General features: G+C 35.5%; 2 protein-coding genes across 3 annotated transcripts; both read right to left on the bottom strand.

The window, feature by feature from the left end:
* Window positions 1–2,958: 2,958 nt before the first annotated feature.
* LOC141671699 (BAG family molecular chaperone regulator 1-like) lies at window positions 2,959–6,082 on the bottom strand. 2 transcript variants are annotated; one of them, XM_074478017.1, is made up of 6 exons: window positions 5,944–6,082; window positions 5,734–5,796; window positions 5,593–5,647; window positions 5,264–5,405; window positions 4,168–4,414; window positions 2,959–4,079 (listed from the first exon to the last, which is right to left on the bottom strand). In XM_074478017.1, exons 5-6 carry the CDS (start codon window positions 4,400–4,402, stop codon window positions 3,961–3,963), a joined length of 354 nt encoding a protein of 117 aa, XP_074334118.1. In that variant the 5' UTR covers window positions 4,403–4,414; window positions 5,264–5,405; window positions 5,593–5,647; window positions 5,734–5,796; window positions 5,944–6,082; the 3' UTR covers window positions 2,959–3,960. The 2 variants fall into 2 exon arrangements, with proteins under 2 accessions (XP_074334118.1, XP_074334117.1); XM_074478016.1 differs by having other exon boundaries at window positions 2,967–4,079; window positions 4,168–5,405.
* A 338-nt stretch (window positions 6,083–6,420) lies between these two features.
* Window positions 6,421–9,430, bottom strand: LOC141671521 (receptor-like protein 6). The gene is made up of 2 exons (XM_074477794.1): window positions 8,637–9,430; window positions 6,421–8,603 (listed from the first exon to the last, which is right to left on the bottom strand). Exons 1-2 carry the CDS (start codon window positions 9,387–9,389, stop codon window positions 6,789–6,791), a joined length of 2,568 nt encoding a protein of 855 aa, XP_074333895.1. The 5' UTR covers window positions 9,390–9,430; the 3' UTR covers window positions 6,421–6,788.
* Between the last annotated feature and the right edge of the window lie 2,780 nt (window positions 9,431–12,210).

The following is a 12,210-nucleotide window of genomic DNA, read 5'->3' as shown; positions in this document are numbered from 1 at the left end:
AATTGTAGTCCGTCTACTAATATGTGGACCGGAATAGAAGCACATTTAGAGCAGTAGAAACGAAGACGGAGCCTTTGAGAATCCAAAGATGATTGCAATGCATCTTCCAGAATATGAAAGAATTAATGAAATCTTATGAACTTTCTTAATCCATTGTTTCTTCAAGTAGACCCAATTTGACATCTAGGGAACAAAATGGGCTAGATATAAAATGGCTAGACATGGGCTTGTTTGAATGAGTCTTTGACAGCAGGTTCCGGAGCTGGGATGTTTAAGAAAAGGAAAATAATGATGCAATTCTCTGAACTTTCTTAAACCTTCGTTTCTCGATGGAAAACCAATTCCATATATGCTGTGCAATCTAGTGTATATACATTAAATTTCATTCTGAATATAGGATAATATTTACTATTAGCCTGATTTCTACAAAATATTTCCAACTTTTAATGAATTCTCACCAAGCACTTTGACACCAATAGTCCAACGTCAAATTTAAAATGGTAGAAGACCGGGCAACTACAGACACCAGCTCTAAAGTTGGATGTATTGACAAAGACAAATCTTGGAGTAAACCAAGTCAAGTCAGCTCTAAAGTTGTGATCGTCTGTGGGGTACTATAGTAACACTTTTCAACAATAGTCCGTGAAGAGGGGTTCATTCCAACTGCTGAGAGTCTTCTGTCCAAAGCCTTAAATGTGTAGGCACTGACGAAGACGAAGACTTTAATAAGTCTTTTAGAGCTACTTTCTAAAGCTCATTGCAGCTTCCAGGAAAGCAATCTTTTAGAGTAAATTTATGTGTATTAGATATAAGAAGAATAAGTTGGAGAAAGGATATTGTTCTCTGATGAACTGTGACAAGTTTAATACAAGTACAAAAATTAAGATACAGAAAATTTGACCTGTGATGCTCCCTGAATAGTTTCCTGCATACTAAAAACATTGCCCGAGACTTCCAATTGTTACTAAAATGCAGTATCAGTTTGCACAGCACGCCCAATTTGGAACAAATAACCCAACGGGAACCACCACCAAGAGCTTTGACAAACATCTTAGCTACGCTCAAACTTTGTGGAATCATTCGGGGAAGAATCAGACTTGCTTTAACATTTTCAGTAATAAAGTGACGGTACAATTTTGTATGTTTAGTTTAGTTCTGTCATGTTTAGTGCAAAGGTGTCCTCAACAATATTTTATTACCTTGCATAACAGCTCTACAAGCAACAACTTTTCGATACAGCTAATAGAGTTGTCTTTCTGAGTAGCTAAGCTATATATTCAGGATTTATTACAATTTTACACTAGGTACATTCGCTATATCAACTCGAAAACAGGGCCTCTTATCCACCGGACAGGCCAAGTTCATCAAAAGTTGATGCACTCTCTACTTCCCTAAAGTGCATGTTTTGGATACAGCCTAAAATATAATATTAAGCATCAAATAAAAATATATGTTTCGAATTAAGTCCCTAATATTAGCATCAAATGTCATATTCATTAAAGAAAGGATCAGAATACAAGCAAATTGTAGGAGTACTGATATTCAAGTTTTGCTCGATAGGACTTAAAGAAGCAACAAAGTTGTGTTGGAAGAAGATGATCATCACAATGATTGTGAAATAACTGGTGATGAAATTACTCATTATCATTTGGCTTTAAAAATTTTGGTGGAGCGATAGTTTGGTAATTTTATCAAGTAAAATGCGAATGTTCTTTGCAGAAAGTAATTAGTCTATCTATGTACTAATAATATGTGGTAAGCAATAGAAGCACTTTTGGGAGACATCCTTCAACAAAAATACAAAATCAGTAGGTCACGTAGAAACATCCTTGAGAATTCAATTCTTCAGTAATCAGTAGGTCATATTATTATGTTGGGTGCAGTAGGAGCAAGAGAGGACGAAGACTTTGAGAACTAGCTGGTAGTGTTAGTCTGATGCATGTGTATGTGTTAGGAGTATGTTAAAATTTATCTACAAGTGTCCATGCAGAGGAGGTCATTTCAGACAGCTGAGAGTCTTCTGTCCAAAGTCTTAAATGTGGAGGGCATTGACGAGGACGAAGACTTTGAGAATCTTTTATAGCTACTTTTTAAAGCTCAGTGGAGCTTCCAGGAAAGCAAAGAAATCATGCAATCTTTCAGAATAAATTTATGTGCATTAAATTGTAAGAAGAATAAGTTGGAAAAAGGATTATGTTATCGGATGAACTCTGTCACGTTTAATACAAGTAAAAAGGATTATCTTCTTGCTCAGCCTAGATAACCAATATGGGTTTGTCATTTGGAGTTGGAATGTAATTTCAAGGTAAGGAAAGATACAGTGACTTCTCTACATCTTAAATGCAAAGTACCAGCTAACATGGAAGTTGAGAGTCTATTCTTAAAAAATAGTATTTTTGAACATCCATGAAATTAGTCTGTCTACAAATTATGGGAGTGTTAAGTACTTTTAAATAATCCAGGTAACCTCTTGAGTTGAGATCGTAATTGTATAAGGAAAACTATCAGTGTAACATATTAATGCATAGTACATTAAGTGGGAGTTGCTTGTTCCAATTGAGTTGATGCAGAGAGGTCATTTATACTAGCGGTTAGTTTTTTCTCTGATGCATGTATACTGGGGTCCGATCCGACCCTGCTTGTCCAAAAGAGTACATGTAGAGGGGTCAGTGTAGATGAATTGTAGTCCGTCTCCTTATATGTGGAACAGAAGCACATTTAGAGCAGTAAAAACAAAGACGGAGACTTTGAGAATTCGAAGATGATTGGATGCAACTTCCAGAATATGACAGAATTAATGAAATCTTATGAACTTACTTAAGCTTATAGTAACAGGTAAATTGCGATGATTGCGATGTTGGATAAATTGAACATCTTCCACATGAAAATAGTTGGTCTACTGTGCATGCTTTTATAACAGGTAGCATGTACCTAAAAATTACATATTATTACCATTCTGTAAGTACCAGGTCTGACCACCTGACCAATATCAATGAAGTTAAAAATATCCTCCAAAATCAATATTCAAGCTTAGCTTAAACTTGAATAATGCAGTTTTTTACTCGTCGGGACTTCATGCTTAACAAAGTGTTGTTGCAAGAAGATGATCACCACAATGATTGTGAAATTTCTCATTTTCATTTTGGCTTAAAAATTTTGGTGGAGTGATAGTTTGTAAAACACTGTACTTTGAGGTGATATTAATATTATTTTATTCATACCTTCGATTTCAATAAGTATTACAATTTATAGGGCTACAATAGAAGCACTCTTAGAGGAGTAGAAGACGAAGACCAAGATTTTGTTGGAATTAATCTAAACGATTTTATTTGTTTTATTGTTTAAATAAATCAGCTGGTCACTAAGGTATTGGTAAGAGTAGGACTCCAGAGTTGTTAGGATGTGTAGTCAGGAGAATAAGTCATGGAGAAAACTAAGGTGTTTGAAAGTTGATGCGAATGTATAAGTCTGGTTCATCCCTGGCTGCTGTGCACTTGGTCTCATAAGAGTCTATGCATAGGTGTCACTTTCGATAAATTATAGCCTGTTGTCTACTAATAAGTGGGCTGCACAACAAGCACTTGTACAGCGGAGAAGACGAAGACTTTTCTCTTTTCTCTCCGAATGTTATCACTTTCATCCAGCACGAACTTGATAGTACTGGTGGCATGGTTTTCCAGAATATTAATGTTTAGGCCACTCGAGATATAGTGTTTTGTTGAAATTAGTGTTTTCTACTAATTAGTGTTTTGTTGAAAATGAGGTGTTTTGATCATTTTAAATTTGTGAGATATAGTGTTTCGATAATAAATCCGGCATTGGGTTATCTAGAAAACAAAAACTCCAAGCTAATACCACAGTTTGGACTTGGTCTTCACTCCAAATTGATGAACTAGCTGCTAATTATGCATGCCCATGTGGCTATGGTTTGCTTGTTTCAAAACAGTCCATGCATAGGGGTCATTTTAGACAATAGCTCACAGTCTTTTTTCTTTTATATGCATGCAGTAGAAGACGAAGACCAAGACTTTGAGAATGGTGCAAACCAGTTGGCCCTGCCACCATTTTCTTCAAATCACCTGCATAATTAACAAAAAAAATGTCAAACAACTAAATAAAAGCATGCAAAAAATCAAAAACAAACAAGACAAATGATAATTTTTTTACCAAAGCTTGCTTGAGAACTAATGTTAAACTCAAGATATGATGAACCATGTTTCACTTTCACTTTAATATTTGGAACTACAACTAAACTATGATCAGCATCAGAGTTTCTTTTCTGAACCTGCATTCCCCCTGGCCTCATTTCTAAAGGAGCATATCCCTCCAGTCCAACGCCTCCAACCGCGGTAATTCCTCGTGCTGGAGTGAATACTCCAGTAGGCTTGCTCTTCATGTTCATCGTCTCGAAAGTCTATTTATAGAATTAGATAACTTAAGAAATGATGGTTCAAGAACTTAAGGTGGAAGCTAGAGAAGGAAACCCAAGAATAAAGAAAGAACCAAACTTGTGACCCACATAGTCAGAACCTCAACAGCAACACACACATGTTTGCATTTGATTACAAGCTAGCACACCAAACTAGCTATAGGCTACTTTAGAAGAGAATGAAATGCCTCACAATTGTCTGATGATGAGGAATGGACAGAGAGGAATATTGTTTAGAATGTGTACTTGAACCATCTATATATAATGAGAATACTTGCATTTTTTTAAATTTTCTCTCTTTTTCTTGCTTTTTGGTGTTGAAAGTATATAGATGCCTTCGATTATGTCGACCTTAATGCAGCACAGGCATGTATTTGTACATTGATTACAGAACCTCAGAACCTCATATGCCGACAAAGTCCCACAAATACACAATGTGCTGGTCTTCAATGTATATGCCCTTTCTCTTGGAATACATATAAATAGACTTCTCATCAATACATCAAAGCAAAGAAAAAAAGAGGGTCTTTTTCAGTTCTCCTCTGGATGGCTTAGTAGTGTGTGCAATATCATTATCCGAATAAATTTACCCTATCAGGACTTGTCTTTACGGATATTTTAATGAAAAAATAATTCAGATTGTGATAAAATTATTGAAGTTGCTCATTTTGATCTAAATAAGTATACAGCTCTACAAAATTGCACATTGGGCCTTGTTCATTGAAATGAGAATTTTTAACAGAATAGACAGACAAGGCAATATGACTTGGAGAAGAGCACTATAATTTGCAAATCTCAATTCAATGACATTAGGATGCAAAATTGTATCTCTACCTCATTCTTCTTTCTGAGTTTTTGTTCTAGCAGGTTTCACCGGGTTGATAATCTTTCCAAGAGTGACCAATGTTACGGGAACAATGGTTGCAATGAAGTATACACTCTTGTATGCTATGAGTGTTTCATGCAGGCTTAGTACCTGTAATTAACGAGCCAAAAAGATATATATTAATCTCATAATTATATTAGTTGGTGTTTTCTGCAATCAATTTTTTTTTGGTCTCACATATTCTGCCAAACTGCGAATATATGAAAGACTTACTAAGAAATTGATGCATGAGCAGTTAAGAACTCTAAGTGTATACAAGAAGTTCATGAACACAAACCTACTCTTAGTGTTAGCCATTTTTGGAAGAACAGATTGCTGCCACCTGTAAATGACTGCGAAAGACATAGAAGTTAGTATTCTAATAGAAAAATGCCTATTTTTCTTATCACAATACGAACTATGGGTGCCTGCTTGCTACCTCTTGAACCAGAAATCATCAAAACTTTCTGAACGAAGAATATAACTATCCAGGATAGAGACCCTGTTACAGGGAAATGAACAACTCAATCAGTCAGATTAATCAAGTAAAATTTGACAATTAAGTACATAGGATAAACAGTTCAATGAACAAGCTTTATAGAGCAAATACTACAACATAAACTTTTTCTTAAGAGGAAGAAGAGCCTACATTCAGGTTATACGGATACATTTAGGATGATCGAGAAAGTGATGATGTCTTTTAGGAAGCACCATGCTACCAATCCTCCCCTTCTTGGTTTATTGTCATATCAGATAAAAGATTTATGTGGGAACAACTTACATGCAATAGAGCACTGACAGTCAGCAACCGGAAGAAACCAGGTTTCTTCCCCTTCTGAACGAGTCTTTCATAAACATCTAGAGAAAAATAAAAGCATTAAAACACACATATATGTTTAATCATGCTTGAATGTAATCCTCCTGCATCAGAGAGGAATTGCTCCACCAGATCGCTGAATGATTTATCAGGATCTGAAAACAATGGAATCAAATAAGCAACAAGAAAATAAGTACACATATGAAAAAAAGAGGTGCAAATAAGCACGGTCCCATTTGGGTTTGGGTGGTGAAGAATCTGTCCATCCACTGAAACCCAGACCAGAAATAATGATAGAAGATTCCAAAATGGACCAAATGAAATAGTATTTCCAACGTGTACTAAAGGCAACCATATATTGGTAATACATTCGTTTCCAGAAGCCCCATTCTTGATACACAGGTTCAGTAAAACGAGTCAGTGGGAACCGTGGTACAAGGTATAAGTACAAAACCATGCATATGGCAGCTTGGAGAATTGCTCTGAGTGCTGGTGAATATGGATATGACTATATGATGATTGCCTCTCATCTGAAGGCGTCCAAATCTAATTGTGAAGAATAAAGAAAACGGGCTTATAAAAACATAAATACAGTACAATATCTTCGATAAACTGAAAAAACCTGAATTACATGGGATGACGGTTGACATAACATACACATCGAAACAACACTTTATTTATCTCCATTTAATCTCCATCCTCCTGACCTTGAGGCCCAATTCCCTGGCAATGATTCCAGCAAACCATTTTGGTTTTCTAGCTAGCAACATCAAGTATCCAGCAATAAATGCAGGCACCACTCCACAGACGTATCCAATCACCACAGCTTCCCATGTAAAACCACCAAAAAAGTAATCATCATCCTCCTCTTCATCTTCTTCTTGCGTCACATTATCATGTCCGCACTTTTTGGACAATGGTTTTCCACACAGTCCCAAGTTACCAACATAGCTGTCAATTTCAAATGTGTTGAATTGAAAACCTTGTGGAATATGACCTCGAAGTTTGTTGTAGGAAAGATTTAGAAGTGCAAGCGAATATAAACCAGTGAGTTGCAATGGAATTTCTCCTTCAAGTTGGTTGGATGAGAGGTCTAGTGATTCCAACACTGTCAAATTTGCAATAGAAGGTGGTATGTGGCCTGTGAGATGATTGTGAGAAAGATTGAGAAATCTGAGTGACAATAGATTTCCAGTGTATTCAGAAATCTTCCCTTCAAAATTGTTTTTTGATAGATCTATGGTTGTGAATACAGTTAAAATTCTGTTTAACTGAATCTCATGGCCTTTTATCACCAGATTCGTGGAATCACTGTAATACTGCCGCTCCATATAACTTCGCTTTATTTTATTCACATCTCCATTCATCATAGCCTTGAAGTTTCTGAAATAGATTACTGGCAGTGGACCAGAAAAATCATTGTACGATAGATCAATGATTCTCAAGCTTGGAAATGGTTGTTCAACCTCAGAAGTCTTGTTCATAGTACCATAAAACTTATTTGATTTCGGAACCAGAACTTGGAGATTTGGAAGAGCTTCCAAACACTGTGGGAACGTATCATTTATTTGATTACTTCCAAGATCAAGAGTTTCCAACTTATCAAATTCCGAAAAAGAAGAAGGAAATCCTCCTTGTAATTTGTTTCCATGCAAATTTAAACTTTTCAAATTACGAAAATTTGATAAGGTTGATGGAAGGCTCCCCTGAATGTTATTCATCCGCAGGTCAAACACTGAAAGAAGGGTCAATTGTGTTCCACAACTGGGGAGTACACCACTCAACTTATTATGAGACAAATTGAGTATCTCAAGAGAGCTTGAATTACAGATTAAGTCGGGTAATGATCCATTAAGATAATTGGACTGGAGATCGAGGTACTGAATGGTATTCCAAGGTAGTTGCTTAAGACCACCAGTTAGCTTGTTATTCAGATACCAACCCACTGACTCAATCCAATCAGGAATTTCCCCTTCAATATCATTGTTTGATAGGTCTACATAACCCAATGAGATCTCTGCATCTTTTGAAAAGTGTGGGAACTTTTTCATGTTGCAAGATGACAAATACAAATGGGTAAGCTTAGGAGGAAGTGCGATCATACCTGTGCTTCTCACTGAGAGAAAATGGTTATGAGAAAGATCAAGATATTCGAGGGATTCAAGGCGTGAAAACATACTCATGTTCAAAACACCACTGAAATTGTTTGATGAAAAGTCAAGGTCTGTGAGTTCCACAAGTTGAGAAAATGATTGCGGAATGGTTCCATGGAGTGCATTGTTTTTACAAGAAAACCATAGCAGAATTGACTCGGAGGAATCAAATTCATGTAACTGACCCCTAAACCCTATTGAATCAGGCATACCTCCGTTACGGAAGTCTATCCCAAAAAGAGAAAGGTGTTGAAGAGTAGCACTACTTCCCCACTTAACTTTGGGAAATACTCCGTGTAAACCGGTATTCCAAAGGTAAAACAGAGGAGATGTTAACATCTTCAAGATTAAGCACTCTCAGTTGAGTTAAATTATGTAATAGTGATTCGAACGATTCATCTTCAAGTTTAACACCATCATTGGAACTCCATATAAACCGGTGTGCCCAAGGTTAAGAACTTCTAGGGAAGAAGACAAATTCATGGGTAAAACAGAGGAGATGTTAACTCCTACAAGATTAAGCACTCTCAGTTGAGTTAAATTTTGTAATAGTGATCTAAAAACTTTATCTTCAAGTTGAACAAAATAGTTGTCACTGAGATCAAGTGAAACCAGTTCATACAAATGAGAGATTCCTGAGGGAACTCTCCCTGAAAACCAAGTACTAGAGAGGCTGAGATGTGTCAAACCTTTTGCAAAGAAACCGAATTCTTGAGGGAACTGATTGGAGAGGGAAAAGTCGTTCTGAGAAAGATTGAGGAAGCGAAGATTAGAGAGTTGGAAGAGAGTGCTGTTAGGAAGAATGGCTCCTTCCAGCCCACTGCAACTTAAATCCAGTCCGATCACGTCCCCTGTCTTGTGGTCACAGGTGACTCCTTGCCATATGCAGTAATCGGAACTCATGCTCCAATTCATCGTCTTTGGATGTGAAGGAATGTAATATTCATTAGAGAAAGAATCAGAATACAAGCAAATTATAGGAGTTATGATATTCAAGCTTTGCTTAAAGTGGAATAATGCAGTTTTTTGCTTGTCAGGACTTAAGGAAGCAACAAGGTGGTGTTGGAAGAAGATAATCATCACAATGATTGCGAAATAACTGGTAATAAAATTTCTCATTATCATTTTGGCTTTAAAAATTTTGGTGGAGCGATAGTTTGTAAAATATTGTGGTTTGAAGTGATATTTATAGTAGTTTAATCATAGATATCACTCCATTCAAGTAAACCCAATTCAACATCACGTACAAAGTGGGCTAGAATAGTGTTTACTTCTTGATGTTGGAAAAAATAGCTTGCCATGATGTTAAATAAATGCATTTCAGTCTTGAAAATACGAAGAGCAAAATATGAGAATTGAAACATGATGGGAATGAGTCTGTGAGAGCTACTTTGAACCTGGATCACATACTACACTACAAAACTGGCTGGAAATGCGTAACTAGTAGTGGTGTAATTTGCTATTCCCAATTACTTGCTTGTAGGTATGGTTCATTAGGTATGAGTTGCTTCTTTCAATAGGGTTGATTATGCAAAGAGGTTAGCTTAAGTGGCTGATAGTTTTTCTCTGATGCATGTATAGTCAGGTCCTAATTAATAAATTAGGTATTAGTTAATTTTATTTTTCAATAAAATCAATGCAGAGGGGTCATTTTAGATGAACTGTAGTCTGTGTACTAATAGGTGAGCTTCTATAGAAGACGAAGACACAGACTTTAGGAACAGAAAGATGATGAGAATTAGTCTTTCGCTACATTGAAGCTGGATGGAAATTACAAGAAGAAGAAATTAACCAAATTTTCTACACTTTGTTAAGAGCTTTGTTTCTTCAAGTAAACCCCAACACATACGGCACAACATGAGCTAGAAATGCGTTTCATCCTTAAATTGTAGAAGAACTTTAGAGCATTAGAAGACAAAGACCGAAACTGTTTCATAAGAACCCAAGTAGAGTCATTTTAGATAAATTATAGTCTTTCCAGTTATGCGTGGGCTGCAATAGATGCCAATCTAGAGCAGTAAAAGACGAAGGCCAAGACGGGAATGAGTTTGTGACAGCTATGTACTTTGATGCTGGAATGCAATTTCAAGAAAAGGAAAAAACTTATGAAATTTTCTGAACTTTCTTTAAAGTTTGTTTCTTCAACTAAAACCAATTTACAAAATGGGCTAGAAATGTGTTCCGGTCTTCCAAGTGTTTTACACGAAGAACTTTGAGATTTAAAAGATGACCTGAATGAGTCTTTGATAGCTACTTTTAGAGGTGGAATGTGATATGGTGTCTTGTCATTTTGAATACCTGCTAATTTGTGGTGGTACCTGCTAATTGGTTTCTTAAATACAAAAACTTCCAGCTAATTGATACAGTAGTTTAGACTCTTTTCTCCGAATTGATGATCGGATCGGCCTAAATCCATATCCGATACTTATTGGATCGGATCGTTACCGGATCGGATTTTTTTTCGGATCAGATTTTTTTAAAAGTGATCCATATCCGCTCCATTAGCCTTCGGATCGGACCGGATTTCCGATCCATTGACAGCCCTACTCCATGTATTCCTAATCGATTTTGAACTCTCCTCAGTCGGTCAAATTATTATACATGCAATTACTTAACACATAAACCCTAAAATAAGTTGTTTTTATCCCTGTCTCTGCTTCCTCCTTTAAGTTCTTGTGCCCATATGAATATTCCACAATCGATGATCATGGTACGTAAAATCCTTCATGTTGGTTAATGATTGAATTCAATACTTAGTTTTAAATTTTTCAATATGTTCGAAGCATAATATTTAATTTCTCTATAGTCTATACGTACATATTTTGTATTTATGTGTAGCCATCGCGTTCTATAGAAATAGTAATCCGAAGAGGTGCATTCGCTTGCATTGTTCTTTTATAGTTAACCCATCTTGTTTTGATAAAATTCGAACTTAATTGAGCAAGCTGTTACACCGAGAGATTTTGGGTCATTTAATTGCAACTTCTGAGAGTCTTCTGTCCAAAACCTTAAATGTGTAGGCATTGACGAAGACGAAGATTTTGATAAGTCTTTTAGAGCTACTTTCTAAAGCTCATTGCAGCTTCCACGAAAGCAAGGAAATCATGCAATATTTTAGAGTAAATTTATGTGTTTTAGATAAAAGAAGAATAAGTTGGATGATTTGATTAAAAGCCGAACCCCTCTAATTTAAATTTATGTGTTTTAGATAACATTTGATTGGGATGGGGTTTTGATTGGTGATCGATTTAACACATTTTTTTTATCGATACCGCTTAGATGGGTGCTACTTGCTAGGGTTGTGAACAATGTTTCTAAAAAACAATCTCACACAACTCAAATAATATAATTTAGTATAAATAGACAATAATATTTGTTGACTCCATTATATAATAAAATTAAACAAAACTTGAAAAAGACAATATAATTATGTGTTATCCTAATAAAGTAAATAACTTATATAAAAGTTTGTAAATGTTGGGTTTTCGTAACCTTTTATATTGCTTCCAAATAGGTTTCCTAGGCCTTCTAAGTACATATTTACCTCTTCTACCTGTGTTGACCAATATATATATATATGCGTATCTGCGGACACTTGCCAAATAACCATTTAGATTGGTAACCCATGAACTCCCTAAAATAATACAATCAATTTTCTTAATAATCTCACACAAATCATATAATTTAATTTCTATATCAATAATAATAATCTCTTGGATCCTATATATAATAATATTAGCACTTCATTATCAAATAATACAATATTTTTCTAATATCTTAATAAGGTAATATCCTAATAAAAGATATGATTTATTTTAGAAATTTCTAAATATTAGGCTTGCATAGTCTTTTGTTTTGCTTCAAATAGTTTCTTCCAGAATTTTAAACATATGTCTAGTATTAGTAGGAGTTATGAGTCTTTTGTTTTGCTTCCAAATAGTTTCTT

The sequence above is a fragment of the Apium graveolens genome, chromosome 7 (genome assembly GCF_009905375.1).
Source record: "Apium graveolens cultivar Ventura chromosome 7, ASM990537v1, whole genome shotgun sequence".
Classification (NCBI taxonomy): domain Eukaryota; kingdom Viridiplantae; phylum Streptophyta; class Magnoliopsida; order Apiales; family Apiaceae; genus Apium; species Apium graveolens.
This window is presented reverse-complemented; position numbering and strand designations above follow the sequence as displayed.

What these genes read in the sequence shown, in the direction of transcription:
- LOC141671699 (XM_074478017.1), bottom strand. Translation starts at nt 4,402, where the DNA reads ATGAACATGAAGAGCAAGCCTACTGGAGTATTCACTCCAGCACGAGGA. An exon ending in TAGTTCTCAAGCAAGCTTTG is followed by an intron (nt 4,080 to 4,167) that starts GTAAAAAAATTA and finishes TTAATTATGCAG; the next exon opens with GTGATTTGAAGAAAATGGTG.
- LOC141671521 (XM_074477794.1), bottom strand. Translation starts at nt 9,389, where the DNA reads ATGATAATGAGAAATTTTATTACCAGTTATTTCGCAATCATTGTGATG. An exon ending in GTTCGAATCACTATTACATA is followed by an intron (nt 8,604 to 8,636) that starts ATTTAACTCAAC and finishes TTAATCTTGAAG; the next exon opens with ATGTTAACATCTCCTCTGTT.